The 22,736-nt window shown below is 37.9% G+C and overlaps 2 protein-coding genes across 2 annotated transcripts in view; one reads left to right on the forward strand and one right to left on the reverse strand.

The window, feature by feature from the left end:
- The window catches only part of LOC131436741 (pro-resilin-like), a 27,523-nt gene extending 25,065 nt beyond the window's left edge, over nucleotides 1–2,458 (forward strand). The window contains exon 2 of the mRNA XM_058605624.1: nucleotides 1,465–2,458. Within this exon, the coding sequence (XP_058461607.1) occupies nucleotides 1,465–2,331 (867 nt within the window). The 3' untranslated portion in view covers nucleotides 2,332–2,458. The remainder of the gene's footprint in view (nucleotides 1–1,464) is intronic.
- Nucleotides 2,417–21,882, reverse strand: LOC131436740 (phospholipase B1, membrane-associated-like). Its single transcript, XM_058605623.1, has 5 exons — nucleotides 21,753–21,882; nucleotides 10,479–11,026; nucleotides 10,286–10,414; nucleotides 10,056–10,217; nucleotides 2,417–2,968 (listed from the first exon to the last, which is right to left on the reverse strand). The coding sequence occupies exons 2-5, from the start codon at nucleotides 11,024–11,026 to the stop codon at nucleotides 2,494–2,496; spliced, it is 1,314 nt and encodes a 437-aa protein (XP_058461606.1). The 5' UTR covers nucleotides 21,753–21,882; the 3' UTR covers nucleotides 2,417–2,493.
- Between the last annotated feature and the right edge of the window lie 854 nt (nucleotides 21,883–22,736).

The raw sequence follows: 22,736 nt of genomic DNA on the forward strand, positions 1-22,736 counted from the left end.
CAGCAAAAAACTATAAAATTTACAAATGACGTAATTCCACGAACGACTCAATGTATAAAAAAATTAATTCGTTAAATGACTGATGTATTCAACCTTCCACGCACGAACGTAAAAATGCATATTTCAACAAGTAAATCAAATAAATCAAAATGCATGAATATAATGTCAAGATCGAATATGTTGGGCTCAGAAGACGTAAATTCACAGTATTTTCACGTATGGTTCTATAGCCACTACTGAATTTTATCTGGATTCGCGTCTTCTGATTGTGAAGTTATAGGGTAATTAGTGATGGATTTTTCAAACCGTTATATGTATAAATGACGCAGCATTAAACGTTTCGTCGTGTGATAAATATTAGGACCCGGAATAACGCTAATCCCCCAGGCTTCCAATAGCTACGCCATTGCAATTCGCATTGAGACGCTTCGGAGCTACCGGTTCAAGATTTCCTGTTCCGAAAGCACCGAAATGGTTAAAAAATGTCGGAATGTAACTCACATCGATTCCTAAGTAATAATTAATTTGACTTACCATGATTCGATCAGCACAAAAAATCATGTAAATATATATGGATAGATTCACATAAAAAAGTGACTAAATCGATTTAAACTTGCAACTCCAATGAAATAAAAATATTTCATGTCGGTAATTTCACAGTCAATTTACTTGAGTTTGACATTATAGAATTAAATATTCAGAATTAAATACTAATTGATGTGATATCTAGTCATCGTTCCAACAAAATACGACATACTTCGTTTTACGATATGTGTAAATTTTTATTTTTTGTAATGTGTAAATTCGAATGAAAGGTCTTATGATCCTACCGATTGCTATTGAAGTTTATCCAGATCCGACTTCCGGCTCTGGATTTTCAGACGGATGACAAAAAAAAACTTTAATTAGTCATACAAGGAACTAGTCAACTAAACTCTTTTCAAAACTCATCTAAAAAATGTTCGAATTTTTAACTTATGAAACACTAAGGAATGGAAATCACATAGATTTCTAATACGAACGTCAATGAGACAGGCATCATTACTCCATTAGGTAAATTAAAACAAATTTATTTTAGAGAACCTAATTGATATTCTACTACTTCTTCTTGGACACCATTTTTGTAACAATAACGGTTTCTGAGTTACTACGATATGAGGAAAGTTCAAAGTTGTATCTAGCCCTAGCACAAAATAAGGTTAATCCCTGAATACATGCGCCTGAGTCTTGCGTAGAATCGGACTCTCTATTCGCACTGAATTAAACTTTCGCCTTACTGAAGATGTAAACAAAGTTTCATTCAAATCGAAAATAGTAAATTTCTAAAGTTTCTCATGTATTTGAAAATGAAGGTTGTCTATGTCGACTAAGAACCTAATAATTTCAAAATCAATTCAAATAAAAACTAAAACTAAAATAGCATTTATAATACAAGCGAATCTGTTTTTTTTTTGTAAATTCTAGATTGTAATTATTGCTATGGTCGCAGCAGTCCTTGCCGAACCACCGGTGAGCTCCGGTTATTCTTATTCCGGTGGCCACAGTCACGATCATGGCGACTCCGACGGAGGTTACATCGCAGTCAACAGTGGACACCAGTCATCGGAAGGGCTGCACATTGATTCACATTTACTGCATAAGGTGAAGGAGATACTGGTCGAACACGAGAACAGTGGATCAGGATCGTCTTCCTACAGCAGTGGCCACTCATCGCACTCAATTTCGGCCCCATCAACCTCATACGGAATTCCTTCCTCGTCCTATGGAGCACCAGCGCACTCGTATGGACCCCCGCCATCTCCAGTCTACGGTGTCCCCTCGTTCGGAGGACATTCTTCTCGTGTGACTGGAGTGGAACTTGGTCACGTACGGCAGGGAATTCAGCTTGCTCAATTCTACAAAACCCAAAGTGCTCCATCCTATTCATCCCATTCATATTCGGCCCCATCCTTTGCTTCACATTCTTCCTACTCTGTACCTTCTTTTGCTTCCCATTCTTACTCGGCACCTTCCATCTCATCCCATTCCCATTCGTCACATTCCTCGTTATCCATCCCATCCTCCTCGTACGGAGTGCCATCTTCTTCATACGGTGCTCCATCTTCTTCGTACGGTGCTCCATCATCTTCATACAGTGTTCCGTCGTCTTCGTACGGAGCTCCATCTCACAGCAGCAATCACTACCCAGCTCGGGTTCCCTCGTTCCGTCCAGCTCCTGTGTATCATGCTCCATCTACCAGCTATCACGCACCGTCTTTATCAAGCTACCACGCACCAGCTCCAGTGTATTCAGCTCCCCGACCTGTCTACGGCACACCTCATTTCCATTGAAACGTTAGTTCGACACATCTAGAATATCTAAGTCATTCCATTTTGTAGATAATTTATTCCCCCGTACTATCATTACTTGCCGAGTTGTTGACGAAAAAATATATTGTTATCAAAAATAAACCAAAAACACTTTATTCTATCATAGAATCAAAAATATCACAGTCAACTATTGTAATACGTTCTAATGTAGGGATTCTGTGCGGTCGGACACTTGAACTGCTCGAACAGCTCTCGGAACCCCAAGGATTTCCCGCCCGGCGGTTCCATCATGTTATTCCACAGTCCGTTCGCCGACACGGCATGCCCCTTCTGGCTCAGATGAACACAGTCGATCGACATGATGGTCATATCCGACTTTCCATCGCGGCGGTAGAACACACTAGCTTCCTTGAAAAATGGTTGATATACAACGGTAAAGTCTTCACTGTGAAATTCCGGCACGTGGCTGACACGTTCCATGATGGCAACGAACTTTCTCTCCAGCCGGCGGAACAGATCTCGCCGGTTGGAGTACTTTGGTCCGAACAGACAGGAACACTCGATCGGACGGGTCAGCTGACAGGAGAACGGCAGTTGCGCCTGGTCCATCGAAAAGGACAAGCTGATCAACGGAGATGGGACCAGGTTGACGATGGTTCTGGAAGTTGAAAAAAAAGAAAGTAAAATACCTCAATAAAAAGTTACATTACCTTGTCAAACGAAATAAGTTTTTCTCGAAGATTTTCTTATATTCTCCGTATTGCAAATATTATACCACTTGATATCATTTTATTTTGAGTGCAAAATAACAACAAAAGAAATTACACTGGGTTGAACATTTATTATCAAAATATTGGTGGAATGAATCGCACTCTCAATGATTATTATCTCGCTTGTTCTGATGCCGCTTACGATATGCTTACTATAAGCAAAGCCTTGGTATTACATTCCTGTAGTGGAATTTGACCTTCTGTTTCAACAGACTTCGCAGCCGATTCAGAGTGTACAGAACCAGTGCATGGCTGGTGCTACGATTCTACTGACACTACGAATCCTTCTAGGTCGGGGCTCGAACATACGACAACTGGTTTGTAAGACCAGCGCCCTATGCATTGAACCGCCAACCCAGGACAACTATGCTTTTATTGAAAACTGGCTGAACAATAGGTCACACTCAAAACAGATTTTCGACAGCTCATACTCAGTGTATCGGCAAAACCGTAATAACCAAAAACAGCAACAAGAATAGTGGAGGTGGTATTCTGATTGCTGTTCGCTCTAGAATAAAATCTCGCTTGCTGCCCTTTGATCATTGTGCCAATGTTGAACAAATTTGGATTGCTTTCACACTTACACATTTTACACTATATTTATGAGTTGTGTACTTTCCGCCCGATCGTATTAATGACTTGAACTTGATTGAAGAACACTTGAATTCACTCTCATTGATAACAGAATGAAATTGAATGACAGAATTATTGTACTAGGTGATTTCAATCTTTCTGGAATTGAATGGACTCGCAGCCCGTGCAAATATCTGTTTCCGGATGCCGGCTCTTCGAGAACTCTCACTAGTTCAAAACTTATAGATGACTATAATACCGCAGGCTTAGTTCAGTTAAATGATATCTACAACAGCAACAATCGACTTCTTGACCTTGGTTTCGTCAGTCACGAAAAATTTACTACTTGTTCTATAACAACCGCACCCGCTCCGTTAGTTAAATCATGCCGGCATCATCCTCACCCACTACCTTCGAAGTAGTTGCAGATTCTACTTTTACGAGTTCAAAATGGGAATTATGATGCTATGAACCAGTTCTTACTCTCGTTAAATTGGGAGAAATTATTTTCTAAAAGTGATTGCAATTCCGTTACCATGTTATGGTCTCATACATTATCCTATTCTATTGAACAATTCCTACCCAAGAAAGTACTACGCGCACCGGTGCACCCTCCATGGTCAAACAAGACTTCAAAACGCTATTAACGAGCCAAGCGATCGGCATTGAAAAAGCTTAAAGACTGTCCAAGAAAGTATGGACGCAACCAAAAACCACTGCCATTTCGCAATGGTTCAGATTCTGTCAATTTTTATGACTGCGTCCTGTTGTTTACACTCTTCTCTAACCACTTGTGCAGTTGTTTATTCGTTTTCATTAGTTTGTTTCGAAATGCGTGGACTTTCAGCAGAACAACGTCGAAAAATTGTGTACAAATGATGCACAGAACGCGGACTGTCACTGAGAACGATAGCAAAAATGGAAGGAGTAAGTAAAAAATGCAATCAGGAAGTTCGGTGAGGATAACACCTTTGAGGATAAACCGAAAACGGGTTGAAAAAGAGGTCCTGCTAACCCTCAGTTTCATAAACGTATACTGAAGGCGTTCGAGCAAAAGAAGGAGATTTCAGTTCGGGATGTGGCCAAAAAGTGGGCACTTCGAAGTCAAATGTTCTTCGTGCTAAAGAAAGTTTGAATCTTCGAACCTATAAAAAGCAGAAACAACCAAAACGTAGTCCGAAACAAGAAGCATCGACCACGTCGAGGGTTCGAAAGCTGTACAATACGATTCTTGCTGGAAATTTGAACTGCATAATCATGGACGACGAAACCTACGTGAAACTCGATTACAAATCCTTGCCGGGACCACAATATTATACGGTGCGTGAAGGGCAAGTGTTAAACCAGTCCTAAACATCGATTGAAGTCGAAATCAACGGTAGAATCGTGTACTACCAAAAATGTCACTTTCGTCCCAAAAGACATGAATCCACCAAATTGCCCACAACTTCGACCAATTGAGGAATTTTGGGCATTAACGAAGGCACATCTTAGGAAACATGTCTCGGCAGCCGAAACCATTCAACAGTTCGAAAAACATTGGAAAAAGTGTCAAAACTTGTTGCCAAGGAGTCTGTACGGAATTTAATGAGGAACGTTCGCAAGAAGGTGCGCCATCTAGTCTACAATGGCTAAGTAGCAAATGTTGAGAATAATATTCTGTTGTTGTAGTCTAATAGTATCAGTATATCGAATAAAATTTGAATATCTAAAACTTGTGAATTATTTACAGCGACTTCAAAGTGCGTCCATACTTTCTGGGACAGTCTTTACAAATCGTCCCTCATACCAGCTGCGATCTTATTATCTGCACTTCAATAACCGCTACAAACGACTGAACAAAATATTATATAATAATCACTTACTTCGCGTACAAAACAATTTAAGAAACCACCCGAAATCGAAATCATCAAATCTCTGAAGCCATCAACAATGTTCCACACCGCTCTTCTATCGGCCCTCACCCTATCATATCGACTTCTATGATTGAGTTAGCTTGCGTCAAGCTGAAGTCATCTTCGAACTTTGGACCAGATGGTATTCCTTCAATAGTGCTAAAAAAGTGTTCTAGAAGCCTTTTAGTCCCACTCTCACTGCTATTCAACTCATCACTCACCTCAGGAACGTTTCCTGATATTTGGAAGAGTTCATATATCTTTCCAGTATTCAAGAAAGGAAATAAATCTGACGCTTCCAATTATCGTGGGATTGCGACATTATGCGCAGTTTCCAAGTTACTCGGAATTATTGTCCTGGATTTTATCACTCACAATTGCAGTAGCTACATCTCCGAAACTCAGCATGGTTTTATGCCCAATCGTTCAACTTCAACGAAATTACTCTCCTACACATCTTTTATCATCCGTTCTCTTGAAGCACATCTCCAAGTTGACGCAATCTATACAGCTTTCTCCGCAGCCTTCGACAAGATAAATCATCAAATAACAGTAGCTAAGCTCGATAGGCTAGGTTGCAATGGATCCTTACTTTAAAAAGGGCGTATGTATTTTTGCATTTCGCAAAAATTGCCTTTTTCAAATCGTTGTAACTCGGAAACCGTTAATTGTACAAAAATGGCGTTCAGGAAGATGTGGTAGGGAATCGATTGAGCACTCTAAAACAAATATACACAGAAAAAAAAATTTGATATTTTTTTTCTCAATAATTACAAAATAATCCGAAAAGTGAAAGAAAAATAATCAGGATTTTATTTTAAAGCTGTTATTAAAACCTACAGATTGATGGCTATCCCATCCGTGCCTTTTGAAAAATGATGAAGTTACAGCTAAACCAATTTACAGATATATTCGAAATTTCAAGTTCTCGTCGAAAGATAATCAATTAAACAGTAGAATATTATTCTACAGGTTAAAGGCAATAAATTTGTTAATGATAACCTTTCTTTTAAAAATAACTGTTCTTGAAATACTTGGATATTTAACTATAACACCATTATGTTATGTGAACCAGAACTTCCAAGCAACTTGCAGTGTTTTGGTCTTAATGCTGCAAATGTACTAAATCCAATATTTCGTTTTTGTTTTGTTTGCGTTCACACTCGTCCCGTTTGTTTCTTGGCTTTTTTTCGTCCATTGATTCTCTTGCCTCCGACATAATGTATTTGTTCGCCTTGAATTGGGTGGCTATTTTCTCCTTTGACCACGATGTGGGGCTCGTTCTTTCTTTACGATTTAAGAGTTTTACTTTTGTACTGCTACTACCGTTTATTATTAACAATTTTTGCTTATATACTACGAGTTAGAACAGACTTACGTTTAATGTTAGTTCTTAATTTATTCCGCGCTTGCGCATAAGCCTGAATTTCGTGTTTCTTACCTTCCTAGGCTTGTGCGCATGCGTGGTTATGCTATAAGGAAGAGAGAGAACACAGGCATTCAACGACCCCTTATTTCCTTCTTTTCCTTACGTTGCCCAGCTTGCGATCCCAACTATGACAAGTTAAATCCAGCTGTTTCTCCTCCCTTCAAGGAGGTCATTCACTTGTCTCGAGGCATGTGTTTTATGCTATTCCTTCCTTCTTCGAGGAGGTCATAGCCCTGCCCGAGATAAGTGCTTACATTATTTTATTTTAGCCCTTTAAACGACGACATCGGTCGTTGCTCTTATTTCTAACGGATTTTATGATTCGATGTCGTAACCCGGGAGCTCGACGATGCGGGAGATTTCATTTCTCGCTAGCTTAAATTTAGAATCCTAGTATGGGACTTAAATCTAGGCACGCTGGTGAAACTGTCAGCCACACACGAGTTTGGCAAGACTGACAACAAACGCACTTTTTCATTCCTAGTGCAATCAGGTTTAGCAAACTGCTTTATCATTTCAGTATTCACTTCATCCAACTCTGCTGCTTTCGTTTTGAGTAGTTCTGGATCTTCTTCATCCGCTGGGAACCCGTTAAGCATTTGTGACGCCTACCACAGCGATCACAAATGCTTAACGTGGTATTCAATTTAACCTTGCACTTTTGAGCTTCTTATTTTCCAAATATGGTTTCTGTTAATTGGAAAAATTTTTCGGGACACACAAAACCAGGAAAAGGTTTACAACACTTTGGGAAAACCATATTGTAGTATTGTAACTGTTTCGAAAGAGATTTGTTATAAACTGATATCTGTTGATTCTGCATGTGTTTACTCGTTTTGACGTAGTTACGTTAGTTCTACTGTTTAAATGATTATCTTTCAACGAGAACTTGAAATTTCGAATATATCTGTAAATTGTTTTAGCTGTAAATTCTTCATTTTTCAAAAGGCACGGATGGGATAGCCATCAATCTGTAGGTTTTAATAAGAGCCTTCGAATGCAAATTAACAAAAAAAATCGAAACCCTGATTTTTTCTTAGTTTAATTTTTTTGGTTCATTTTGAAATTATTGAGAAAAAATATTAAATTTTTTTTTGATTCCGAGAATCTCAGGTTCGTTTGAACCAATTTCGGGAGGCGCTTGATTGACACATTCGGTTTCAGAGATATCATCGTGTAAGTGACGTTCGCTATTGATTGTTTTAAGTTTTTTGTGTATAAAATCAATGGAAACAATTACTCAAGGGAGCCCGTAGAGTCTAACATTTTCAAACAATCCTATTTTTTCTTTTATAATTTGTTATAATGAAACATTTCAAGAATATTATTTCAAGTTTTTCTGTGCTCTTGCTTCGTCGCAGTATGAAATAAGGAAAGATAAAGTTTTGTTCTGATAGGCTTGAAAATTTCACAGAATATTCTTAGAATACAAAAAAAAGACTGTGTTGAAGACTGTTCCAGAGAGTATGATAGTGTTAAAGACTGTCCCAGAAAGTATGGACGCACTTTGATTTCGCTGTAAATAATTCACAAGTGTTAGATATTCAAATTTTATTCGATATACTGATAATATAAGACTACAACAACAGAATATTATTCTCAACATTTGTTACTTAGCCATTGTAGACTAGCTGGTGCATTTTCTTGCGAACGTTCCTCATTAAATTCCGTACAGACTTCTTGGCAACATGTTTTGACTCTTTTTTCCAATGTTTTTCGAACTGTTGAATGGTTTCGGCTGCCGAGACATGTTTCCTAAGATGTGCCTTCGTTAATGCCCAAAATTCCTCAATTGGTCGAAGTTGTGGGCAATTTGGTGGATTCATGTCTTTTGGGACGAAAGGGACATTTTTGGTAGTATACCATTCTACCGTTGATTTCGAGTAGTGGCAAGAAGCAAGATCTAGCCAGAAGACAACAGAATCCTTGTGGCTTCGAATCATGGGTAGAAGTCGTTTTTGTAAACATTCCTTGATGTATATTTCGCTGTTCATTGAAGCAGTGGTGATGAAGGGTTTCGAAATTTTACCGCAGCTACAAATTGCTTGCCAGACCATAGCTTTCTTACCACTTTTTTCGACTTCAATCGATGTCTCGGACTGGTTTCACACTTGCCCTTCTCGCACCGTATAATATTGTGGTCCCGGCAAGGATTTGTAATCGAGTTTCACGTAGGTTTCGTCGTCCATGATTGTGCAGTTCAAATTTCCAGCAAGAATCGTATTGTACAGCTTTCGAACCCTAGGCCTGATCGATGCTTCTTGTTTTGCACTACGATTTGGTTGTTTCTGCTTTTTATAGGTTCGAAGATTCAAACGTTCTTTAGCACGAAGAACATTTGACTTCGAAGTGCCCACTTTTTTGGTCACATCCCGAACTGAAACCTCCTTCTTTTGCTCGAACGCCTTCAGTATACGTTTATCCAACTGAGGGTTAGCAGGACCTTTTTTTTGACCCGTTTTCGATTTATCCTCAAAGGTGTTATCCTCACCGAACTTCCTGATTGCATTTCGCACGGCTTTTTCACTTACTCCTTCCATTTTTACTATCTTTCTCAGTGACAGTCCGCGTTCTGTGCACCATTTGTACACAAATTTTCGACACTATTCTGCTGAAAGTCCACGCATTTCGAAACAAACTAATGAAAATGGTTTGTTAGAGAAGAGTGTAAACAACAGGACGCAGCAATAAAAATTGACAGATTCTGAACCATTACGAAATGGCAGCGGTTTTCAGTTGCGTCCATACTTTCTGGGACAGTCTTTAGACCCTACCCGCTCCTTAATGTACTGACTATGAATAAAATGGTTCCATGCTTTTGTGATAATTTTAACGTTGTCAGACGAAGCGGCCACTTTGTTGTAAAATGAAATCTTCATTTTGGTTTTTGAATCAACCAAGATCAGTTTATCGGTTAGGAAATGAAATGAGCAACTCTCACCATAAAATACCAACTTGACTCTCGACATTGAAGAGAAACTTCCATTCCACTATATTTTATCCAAACATTTTCTCAATTGAATAAACACACAAAAATCGAGTAACAATCGGTTAAAGAACATAATGCTAACTACGAACCTTGGCATGTTGTGTCTCAGGTACTGAAGGGTTTTGATTAAATATTTCTCTTGTACTGCATTGATCCACTCAGTGGCATTTGTTTGATAGCAAACATCCGAACAAAAATCGTTGCCGCCTATCATGAATGTGAGCAGTTTCCAGTGTTTTTCCCATCGTACTCTAGAACAGGAGAATTTCGTTAAAGCCCCAAAGGGTGCCAGGAGACAATAAATCCTTTGTCACCATACCTAGGATCCATTTTCATACGTTCGACCAGCTTAGCTGCATTGTACGGCATATCGGTGGTAGTTGCAATATTCTCCGCTACATTGAATTGAGCTGAGTGATGAACATTGTACGAATCGAACAATGAGTAACTGAAAATCGGTAATCAACTTTCGAACGTTTAGCACTCTAGCATTCTGTGCACTCTATACTCACCCAAACAAATTCGGATTGAATTCCTTTAGAATGTTCGGTAGCGTAAGATGAGTACGCCAGGTTCCTTGTCCACCAATACACCACGCTAATCCTCGATTTTCGATCAGAAGCTCCCAAAGGGCAACGGAGTTGGCAGCGGTAGCACTGGTTAGTGAATCTCCGATAGCGGATATTACATCGATGTCACCTGGTCGCAATTTATGCACACTGGTAGGAACAATCTGGCTGCGATATCCTCGGGTGTCGCACGGGAACGGTACACTAGGCATTACATGTGGCTGCAGGAACGCTCCTTGGATCCTTCCGCCGGTTGGCCCCAGTAACCGATTGTACACTTCTCGAAAGCTTCGATAGAACATTCGAATCGGCATCGATGCGTCCAGCTGACTCGTTACAATGTGGTTCTCGTATTCGTGCGTTCCGGTTAAATTTTTCAGAATATTACCTCTCCATCGGTTGATTTGATTCTGACCCAATCCGGTTTTCACTGACAGAAGACCGAACGCCAACAGTAATAGAAAAGTTTTTTTCTTCCCAAACTGTTCCATCTAGAAAATTATGCCGAAAGTGAGAGAAGAAGGAAACAGCATTACATAGATTGAAACATTGACATTCCTACGGCTATGAATGGCAGCAGTCTTCATCGCACAGATCCAACCTTGATGCAATCATTCTGATGCCGATTTCCAGTCCATCAGGGTGGGTGTCAATTTGCAATAAGCATATAAATCGAACACACTGCGGTCGGAATTTAGAAAAACGGTCAAGTTCTGTACAGAGTTGCGAGGTGCTTTCTACAGAAACATTTTACAGAAATAAAGAACGTTGAAGACGGAAACTCATTTTTTTTCGAACAAATAAGTAGAAATTTTGCACATTTGTTTCACCAAAAAAAGTTTTAGATAGATTTGGGTATATTGCTTGAGTAATGTCAGTTATTTTTTTCTTTATTTGCTTGAAAATGTTTTGTACAGCTCGAAATAATCTTGTGATTTTACATCTTATAAGATGCACCTAAATGCAGCATCGTATTTCACACAAATTTATATGCAAGAACAAGTAAAATTGTGTGATTTGGGAATTACATAGTTTGAAATCGAATGAAATAAAAAACAAAAGATCGATAGCAACAGCGCGACTCGAACCAAGAACTATCAGATCACAAAGCACTCCAGTTAATCGACAGAGCCACAGAAGCACATATCAGCTTCATGAACAATTGATATATATAAACCCATGCAACGTTACTTGCTAGCCAAGTGCAAATTACACTAGAAACCAGTAAAATTTTGCACGAACGGAATATTGCGTCATTTTTATTGTTAAGTTGTTATGAATCGTATCGTTTGTAGAACTACATATGTCACCTGTAAAATTCATAATTTTTCTCTGCCCTGTTATGCTTATATACTCAATGAAAAAGGTGATGCAATAGAAAAATTCGACGAAGTAGTAAATACGAAAATAAAGCCGCTATTTTTTTTTAAAAGAAATTGACGGAGTGAGTTAATCGACACGAACTTACATTAAACAATGTAGAGACTCTATTCTATTAATATTTCATACAACGCCGTTTTTGACGAGCAACATAACATCACAGTGGCACCGTTTCCAAATGTAAAATTTCTAATTCATATCGAGATCTATTTGTTTGAGAAAAGGTTCTTGGGAAGGTGAAAACTACATTCGCATTCATATTCAGTACCCACAGGTTCGATTGAAGCTGTGATGTTTGTGTTTCGATTCTCAATCATGCGTGATTTTATGCTTCTGTCAAAATAAGGATTGCTGGATTGTTTTCGTTCATTTGTGCAATTGTTTCTAAGAACGATCGAAAGTCTTCAGCAACTTAATTACACGTACAGTAGTTTGTTTACAGTTAGAAGATTTCATATAATACTAATACATATCGACTTCAAAGGGTGTAGCCGAGTTTTCATACAAAAACTGTCCCCAAACAGAAAAAAATTGATATACGCTGTTTGAAAGCGTTTATGTTAGAGATGATTTTCCCGAAACTTTAACCCTTCAACTGCCATATTGGTGGAGTTAGGGTGGTATTTCTAATTTTCATTTTATTTAAATTTTTCAAAAACCTGTTTAGCAAAAAATATTGAAAAAAATCAGGAAAAATTTGCAAATTATGGGAAACCTTTCTGATTTTTTCCAGAATTTTTCAAAATGAATTTCATATGAAAAATTTTTTTTATAATGGCACTTACAATTCTGGTACCACTCTAGATCTTACATCAAAAACAAATCATTTATGAGTACAATACGCTGTAATTTTTTCAGATTTCTAAATATAGTGGACGGGTATAACATTAGACTTAAAAAAAAAATCATTCGGAAAACCATGCGTCCCCATCAAATTTTCACCAACCGATGGAGACGCATGGTATTTAGTTCTAAAATCTAATATCACATGTCCTCAGGACTAAATACCATGCGTTTCCATCTACAACTTGAGTTCAGGGCTTAAGAAAGAATTTTCATTAGGAAGGACCAGTGTGAGAAACATGAATCAGAACTAATGAATTGAAAAATATTTACCTTTAAATTTACGGTTTAAAGTTTTTATTTATGAACTTGTAAGTCATTTCACATTTATTTTACATTTATTGTATTCAAATCATGTTCTTCAGTTCGTGCTCGCATCTCACCCAACACAGTCGAAAATCGTTTGCGGTCGAAGCAGAAGAAATAAAGACAATACAGTGCAGTGAACAATAGAGTGTACGGAATGGTCAAATACGATTTAACAAAGCCTGAAACTTGGCCTGCAAGACCGAATTCAATTTGTATAGATTTCAAGCATTGCAAAGTTAGACCAGCAGCAAATGAAATTGAAATCTTACTTAAAGAACGAATACATCTAGACGTTAATAATGTACGTGAGATTCAATTTAACAAGGCGTCTAACTGTGTGTACATTATGTTTAAACGTGAAAGCGATGCACTTGCATTCGCTTCGGCTAAGAACGAGGTGCACAGCGTTGAGTTAAATACAAAATTCATGTGCACATGGTGGACAATGCCATACAAGTACGCGTGCATGACCTTCCCCCGCAGGCCACCGATCAGTCCGTTCGGGAGATCATGTCGCAGTACGGAGAAGTTCTTTCCATCGAAAGAGAAGTATGGCGGATTTTTTTCCCCGGCATCCGGAATGGCGTGCGAGTGGTACGTATGCAACTACGTAAAGCAATTCCATCTTACATCATTTGTGGTCAAGGTGGGACACATCCGTGTAAAACGCTGATTACCTATGAAAATCAGCTGGTTACATGTCAGTTTTGTGAACAACCTACACACTACGGTAAACCTTGCACTGAAACTGCGAAAAGAACATCTTCAACCAAAGGCAAGATCAACCGTTCAACAACGAAAACTAGTGAGCGTAGTACTCCTGTTTTACCATCAAACCAACCAACAACTGCAACCAATGTACAACAAGGCGCTTCTACAGCAACTAGCAACGAGCTCAAGACTGCGAACAACAAGGAAAACGAAAAGAAGACGGAAATCAACAACAAATCCACCGATGCGGCAATGGAGGACGAGACTAGCCACGAACAAAGTGTCCCTCAACCCTCGCAGGAGGGAAATGGAAACTCTTCTCCTCCTAGAAAAAGAGTGACAACGAGAACCACTTCAAAAATTCTTTGTTTTAAAGTTTGTACGCGAATAGGCCTGAATAAAAATATCTGTAAATAATAAAAATCATGTTCTTCATCCATCTACCTTTTGTATCAGTCCTTTTTTATCATCTACCTTTTTTTATAAAAAAAAAGATATAAAATTCGCTCAAACTTTATAAAAAGTGTCATAAACCAATCGATTCTGCTCGACGAACTGAGCAAATGTCCGTATGTGTATGAATTCGGGATTTCAGAGATGACTGTACCGATTATGATCTAACCAGTCGCAAATAAAAGGTCTTCTCGTCACCTTGAACGCTATTTAATATTTTTGAGATCGGATGTTTTAGTTATACGAAGTTTTATGTCAAAATTTGCAGTTTTTTTTGATAATATCATTCACAATTCTCCTTGTAAACAAAATATGTTTTGAGGTTTAAATTTCACACGGTAATAGCTTTCCAACAAAGCATAGTTTGTTGAAATCCGTTTATTTTTAACGGAGATATCGATATTTTCATGTAAGTGATTTTTTCTCCTATTCCAGCAGTAGGAGTTTTGAGCGCTGTATGATGAAGCGCTTACATGCAATTGTTTCTGTGTACCAAAAAGACAATGTACAGCCTTTCCTTTTTCATGACATTTTGCGGCGGACCGGTTTTAGCACCGTTCGTTTTTAGCAACATAATCGTTCGAATATGACATATGTAAACCAGATGATGGCGACGATGGCAGTATTTTCGAGTTGAAAACCAATTCAATAATTATATTGGCTTAATATACTTGCAGCAATTAATGCTGCAAGAACATAACACCCATATACCATTCGAATCAGTTCGTCGAGATCAGCAAATGTGTGTGTGATAAATAATTTCAATCAATTTTCTCGGAGATGGCTCAATCGTTTTCTACAAACTCAGATTCATATGAAAAGTCGTATGCTCCCAAACAAAGTTCCTGAATTTTATTTGGAATCGACTTCTGGTTCCGGAACTACAGGATGATTTGTGAAACGGAATGAAAATAATTTCATTCATTTTTCTCGTAGATGATTGAACCGATCTAAGAATCAAATGAATTCTAAGAACCATCTAAGATTCAAATTATAACTAAGAACCATTCAATATTCAAATGAAAGATCTTAGGATCATATAAAACATCTCGTTTGTTAGTCTGATCTGACTTCCGGTTTAGGTTAGATACAGAGTGATTAGTATACAAATATCTATTTCACATAAATTATTCAGGTTTATCGGGGATGCAGGTTTGGGATAGTCGATAACCAAATAAACCTATTTCTATTTCAGCAATAATCCGATTCCGTTTTCCGATTCTGGAATTACGGATCGTATCGGATTATTTTGATCGAATGCGAAATTTTGCATTCTGTATCTCGATCAAGCTCGAGTTTCCCATACAAAAGCATCACTCAATTGAATTACAGAATGCAATATTTCTCATTCGATCGAAATATTCCGATTCGATCGAAATACAGAATAGGTGTGAATGACGAGAAACTCTAAAGTGAAACGAAAGACCGTAGAATATTTTTGCAAAAACAGGTACCATCTCACTGCTTAGGTGGATTAAGCACGATTTGTTGCATAACGAAGAGAATACATATTCACATCGACAGTTCTAAGTCACATAAATGATAGTGTTATAATCCGCAATTACGGTCAAATGATTTATTTTTAAGCCATTTTCAGTGTCTCTACATAGAATCAAGCAAAGAGTTAATTGGATTTCCTCATATACATTTATTTGATTTTATTTCAATCGATTTTCAATCAGAATAAATATCGTCACTGATCCATACGACGTCCAACTTCATGGGTGCCATGATTCGGTGCGGAATGTTAGCGCTGTAGGGAAGGACACACAAGCAGATGGTAGATTTACTTTGTGCGCCGTTCGCCAAACGAGAGGCAACCGATTTGGTCGCAATTTTTCTCGTGGAAATAATTGTTAACTGTGTTGAAAGTTTGAGAAATGGTAATCTTCGGTTTTTTTTCAGAATCCTAAGCATATTCCAAAGATTTAATGAGATATATTTTTTTTTAAATGGATAATTTGTTAGTAGAAAAAAGTGCATTTTTAAAGTGATCTGCCCCTGGTCGACAGCAGTCCTACGTCAATCTCGCGGTTATATCTCTAACATTATCACTACAACTCTTATTTTAAATCGATTATAAATATTTCAACTATGAGGTCATTCGCCTCTCTTGTCAGGAAAAACTTTCCGACCCTATGTGCGAGGCTAGGGATTGAACCCACTATACTAGTCCCCTAAGTATTTTTTTTGTCTTAACGACTAGGTCTAATAGTCAATACAGACTGTTATTTTTGACTATTAGAGATTGTGAAGAACTCATTGTGTACGAGAATGTTCTCGCAAGTACAAAGTCGCAACTTCTGGTAACTTTTCTTTTTCGGTTAGTGAATGGTAAAATACCTTTATACATACCAGAGACTCGAGTGATTTGCACTGATGAGATGCTTAAGTTCGTCTCCTCTGGTATAAGGTAAAAGTTAAGTTACTAAAAGATTCCTGCTTGCCCAAATGAACCTTGTCACGTCTCACCTTTCCATTCTATATCGTCATATAAATAAAATCACTAAACTTTTTTGACGTAAGACTACGTATTTGCTTTCTCTACCTGGGTATGAGTTCAAAATACAGGAAATTAAACCGTACAAACGGTGGTCAGGTTTTGACCATCTATATCTCAGTCATTTTTTAACTGATTATAAATTTCATTACAGATACTGCTTTGAAATATTTCTACGCATTGGTTAGAGTAGATACATATTTTATATTTTAGATTATTGGTGATTAACACTTCAATTAGTAACAAACATTGTCTAATTTCCTTGTTTCTCGAACCATTCTCATGGTTTCCTCTAACAGATACGACAGTTTCGTATATATAAGCTCACGGTTTCCGTATGATTTCTGCTCTTCAATTCGTATTTAAGAAACTCAGTTACACAAAACAAGATTCAGTATCGAATCGACTTACACTCTGTGCGGTTCGATACTGCCTTAGAGAAGGTTCAAATAATCTGTGATGTGATGTGATGTCTCGGGTCATGTTGAACCATTACACATTAAACGCGCATCTCCAGCGTATTGGACTCGCGGAGAGCAGTCTCTGCGCTTGTGACGACGGTTATCAGGACATCGAGCATGTCGTATGGACGTGTGCAAAGTATCGTGACGCCAGGTCTTTATTAAAGGACTTCCTAAGGGCCCGCGGAAGACCACCTGAAGTTCCGGTCCGAGATGCTTATAACCTTAAACACATTAATATACAAGTGTAACCTGTTGTGTTTTCCTCAAAAGTTTCTCCTCATCTATAAGTACTTGAAAAACATCAATTAAAAAGTCTAATCTGTGGTTGTGCCTTCCTAAGAAAGTTTCCACCTTCAGGTTCAATTCTAACATCCGCTCGATCTTCCCCATCCCATGACTGTCCATCACCTTCATCGGAATTAACTTGATCTTTATGGCGTCATTAACCTATTCGCCCCCTTCTTTCCCACCTTTCCACCATCTCTGCAACCAACTAATAAGATCTTTTTGCCGATTCTTGTTCGCTTCGCTTCCCTTCCCGCTTTTAAATTCCATTTTCTGCATCATTTACTTCTATCTGTTTATTTTTTTCTCGTCTTCAAAATTACCAACCGTCACTCATCGAGGGCCGCTCTTAACGATGACCAGCATGCGGGCCACCCGCCGAGTTTTTGGTGTTTCCCGCGGACCCACACGGATAGGAGGATGCGGCCACCATCGATGTGTGCCAGCGTTACATGGATAAGTTCTAACCTACCAACCATAATCTGGAGCCAGGATCCGCCAGAATAAATCATCATTACGCAAATGCGACATCACCACTAGTATTGAAATTATCTTAGTTCGAAGTAAATATTAAATTAAAATTAGAAAATACCCTCGGCACCTTAGAACTTAAGCAGTGTGCCTTCTAAATTAGATTAATATATAAAAAAAATCCCACAATAGTTTTATGTCGTATTTAATCGTTCAATACGCAATTTTATTTACGTATTTCATGCAAAGTTATTTCGAAACAAAACATTATAAGAAAATCGATCTATTACGCATTTAGCGCAATAGATCGATTTTCGCATAATTTCAAGTGTTGTGAAATTCCTTTACTGCATTGAAACATGAGTTCACTCAACAACAAAAGAAGAACAATTTGTTGTAATCCGTTTAGAAAGCCATCATCTCGTAAGTTGATTTCATTAGATATATTTCTCTATCTCAAAACCAAACATTGCACCGTGTTTTATCTTCAGATTCTAAAGCGATCAGTGATTTACGTCCTTTTCCTGTTGACAAGTTATGGATATTTAGTGATGCTGGTAAAAACTCTTTACTATGCACAAAATGTCGTAAAGATGTGATAACTTATTCTCTTGAAAATAAATCGCAAACGCCGGAAGAATCTCAGAGCCAAACTTTTTCCGATGTATCTAGTAACCAAGGCTCAACGCATAGCAATTTTGAGGTCGAGGATGCGATAGATGTCGCATTAGAAGTTTCACCAGTGAGAGAAAAATCGTATGTACATCTGCATTTTACATTTGAAATCGTTTAACTTTTCGATTGACCATATAATCATTAAAATTGTTTGTTTCAATTCATCTCAGAAGAACATAAGTTTCACTTCATAACAAATTACAGTTTGAATAAAAAATCCTTATACGTCTATTAAGCTGGAAGAAAAGCCGAAATTAGTAAAAGAGCGATTCAAGAAAGATTTCGGTATTGTTCCCTCAACATATACGAATATTTTGACTCGAGAATATTCCTCAATTATCGCAAATATCAAAAACTCTTTAGAGTTGAAGAAAAACAGGTATAATTGACATCTTGTTTCTTTAATACAAACAATAACGATAATACTTTAGATTTCGGAAAGCTCAACTTTTGAGTCTTCTACCCAGTGAATGGTCATATCGTAAAATTCGCAAAAATACTGAAGGATCAACTACGTGGCAAATTAAAACTGGAAAAAAAATTCAAAATAATACCATTACCCCTAAATGACCAAACCTGCATCGGCCAGTCAGAAAAGACATTGCACTCCGTTGCAAAACAAAAAGTGTTCTGTAAATAGCAGAAACTTTACGTCTGCTTAACGGTTCAAATTGAACTGCCGAGTTTAGCACTAAGCAGTTCAATTTGAACTGCTCTGCACTGATGAGTCAAAGACGAAACGTAAAAATAATAATCAGTGATTCAAGAAAATGGTAGGAAGCATCATGTACAAAAAAATTTGTTTTGATGAATCTTTCGGAATTATACGCAAAATTTAAAGAAAAATATCTACACGTCAAAATTGGATTTTCGAAATTTGTTTCACTTCGACCTCAACACTGTGTCTTGGCAGGTAGCAGTGGAACTCATACTGTATGCGTGTGCATTAGTCATGAAAACGTTAAATTAATGTTGGAAGGTTAGTTATCCTTTATTAAAATACGTATGTTGAAGTACTTCTTAGAAACAGCCATAAGTTCAGTGAATACCTCGTCAATGACACATTTTTCATGCTGCAGGATTCAAATTTAGCAAAATTTTCAAAAACAGCTCATGAATCAATAAAAACACCCTTCATACAAGGATACCTATTGACTAAATTGATTTGCCTAGAACCGATCGAATCGTGTTATAGCCAAAATTGCAAATCGTGTCCAAAAAACAACACGATGCATGATAAACTTCAATCTTATTTTGATGAAAATGGTATTGATGTGTGCACTGAGGCTGATTAGTTTTTTGGCACCCTCATGGAAGATCTCAAGAAACTATTACTTCATGACTTTGTGGCTTCAAAACAAAGCAAATACTTCACAGAACTGAGGGAAAATTTAACTCTCGGACAAAATGTTGCGGTGAAAGATATTGCCGAAAATTTTGCATTCGTAGCTCAAGACGCTGAGCAAGCCTTCCATTGGAACAATAATCAAGCCACGTTATTTCCCCAACAGTAATATATTACAAAGAAAATGAAGAAGTAAAACACTATTGCCTGCTTGGAATTTCAGACTGCTTGAAACATGATTCTGTGTCTGTGTATATGTTCCAGGAAAAAGTGATCGAACATAAATCTTGAAAAGAGCTACTACTTCTCGGATGGAGCTCCACAGCAGTTTATTTATACTATCATCACTCCGATTCCCAAATTGAAGCCGAATGGCACTTTTTTACGACTGCTCATGGAAAGGACCTTGTGATGGAGTGGCTGGGAGTGTAAAAGCCTGTTCGCACTATACCCGGACGACCGGGACGGGACCATCCGGGACTATCCGGGACGTTTTTTTTCCTCATCGGCGATGACTGAGCTGCCGGCGTGTGTATGTATTGGAATCCCGGATCCGGGATAAAATCCATTTGGTTACCACCGGCATTCCTCGCCGAGTTTTTTCCAGCGCCGACGGTGCGAAACACTCGGTATAGTGCGGCTTTAAAGCGCCTTGCAACGAGAGCAAGTCTTCAAAGGGGAAATAAACAGCCAATTTTAACCGCAATGAAACTGTATGAATGGGCACGGAGTTCCTTAAAAAACATCGATTTCTTCTTCTTGGGTTGTGATATATACGAAAACAAAAAGCGAATTCTTGAGGATCGGTTCTCAAAAGCTGTAACAATTAAGGGAACACAGCGTTTTCACACTGTCATTCCTTCAGTTGATCGATAAAACTATGTAAATGTTAAAACTATTTCGAGCTGACAAGTTGTTGAACAGTTTAAAATTTTCAAATAAATGGAATTTTTCGTTCAAATATATTATGAATGTTGTAAATAATAATATTTTTAATGCATGAGAAGTTAGATATATCATTCATTCTACCCAGGTTTAATGCATAAGAAATAATTCGAAGGTTTTTCCACACCTTTGTTGATTTTGACAATCACCTCGCTAATTCGTAACGTCGTGAATGATCAATCCGTGCCGTGGAGCGGCGTTCTTTGCGTTTCAACTGCTGTTGATGCAAAAAAGAGTTTTTGAAAATTGATTCTTATGTAAGAAAAGTACGAGGAATCGAATGAAAATATTTAATTTGAAATAAAGTTTGCGGAAAAACAAAAAAAAAGTTTCGAAAAAAAAAGATATTTTATTTGTACTTTAGAATATTTTTTAAGTTCTCAAAATATTTTTATCAAAAAGCTGGAACATTTTTTGTCAATTAATCGAAATTTAATCGCGCGCCAAAAATCAATGGTGTAACTCCGCCCATTAAAAAGTACACTAAACATCTTCTTTTGGTTCAGATTATCATATTATAAAGTTTCATCGAAATCGCAGATGCACGGGTTCAAAACTGTGTCGGCAGTTGGTGGAATGGCCCATATATACCATTTATAGTTTAGTTACACGAAAAAAATATTTAAAAAATACTTCATTTATATTGAACTGAAATGAATTTCTAATTCCATTTTCATCCACCATCACAAACTAAGTCTCTATACGACGAACAACCCATCAGAACTTGTTGTGTTTGACTGGAGCACAGCCAACATGCAATCCGCTAAAGCACACATTGAACCAAAACTCATTACTACTGTAAATGCTTTCACTCCATAGCATCACAAAATGCTTACCGTGTGTCCTGTACTATTTTAAATCCAGTCTGTTTTCATCCCAGGAAAGTTAATCAACTATGCCCGAGCTCACTTCTACGATAGGTTACAGGGCATGGAATCACTCCGACAACGCGAGCGACCGGCCGTAATCGAGTGTAAATAATTACTGCTTATAATTTGAGCCCGGTTCAATTAAATATTAAAATTCAATTCTGCATTGCATTTGCAGTGCTGAGCATACGCCTGTGAGGACCGATACCGTGACTCCATACATTGACACAGTCTGGTGCTTTGATACGATCGATGATAGAGATGGATGCAGTGTATGAACTACAACTGTCCACATTTCACGAATTGACATCCTTTCGATTCATTCAAGCCAAGTCGTTCGGTATGGAAACCACCACAAAGTTTTCTATTCTTGGTCGGTCCTCCGGTTTTTGAGTAATAAAATTGACCATTGCTGCTGCATTACAAATTAGCTTGCGGGCGTTCAATTTTAATAGTGTTTATTACCCCTGACCTAGAAATTTGTGTTTAGTTTTTATTGTAATGTATACTTTCTATTCTGGCAACATTTTTATTTTTTTTTTTATTTTGTAGAATTGTTTATAATTTTCGTTCCATTAACTATTCCATGGAAGATTACCCGAAGCTGAACAGTAAATGCAAAGGAAGACAAGATCCTCATCGAACCCTGTATATCACATGTTAGTGTAGTTACAAATTAACACTTCCAGCAATAAATCATCATCCATTGTCATTCGCAACTATTCCGAACCGAAATGTTTCCCAGTCGATCGGCCGTGTATCGAACTATCCGCATAAAGTCGGCTAATCACGAACGGTCGCTTTGTGTCGCTTAAAGCTCCTGCCCCGGTAGGCAGAATGCTGCTGCCACCCACCGCAACCCGTCCATCAAAACCGAACGTAATTCGTGGCCTACTGTGCCCATAAATAGAACGATTTTATTGCATCGGCAACTGTATGCCGCATTACATA

The sequence above is a fragment of the Malaya genurostris genome, chromosome 3 (genome assembly GCF_030247185.1).
Source record: "Malaya genurostris strain Urasoe2022 chromosome 3, Malgen_1.1, whole genome shotgun sequence".
Lineage (NCBI taxonomy): Eukaryota > Metazoa > Arthropoda > Insecta > Diptera > Culicidae > Malaya > Malaya genurostris.

Coding starts and splice junctions, on each gene's coding strand:
- LOC131436740 (XM_058605623.1), bottom strand. CDS start 11,026: ATGGAACAGTTTGGGAAGAAAAAAACTTTTCTATTACTGTTGGCGTTC. Junction 10,415..10,478: donor TTCAATCCGAATTTGTTTGG/GTGAGTATAGAG, acceptor ACCGATTTTCAG/TTACTCATTGTTCGATTCGT. Junction 2,969..10,055: donor CTGAGACACAACATGCCAAG/GTTCGTAGTTAG, acceptor TTCAACTTCCAG/AACCATCGTCAACCTGGTCC.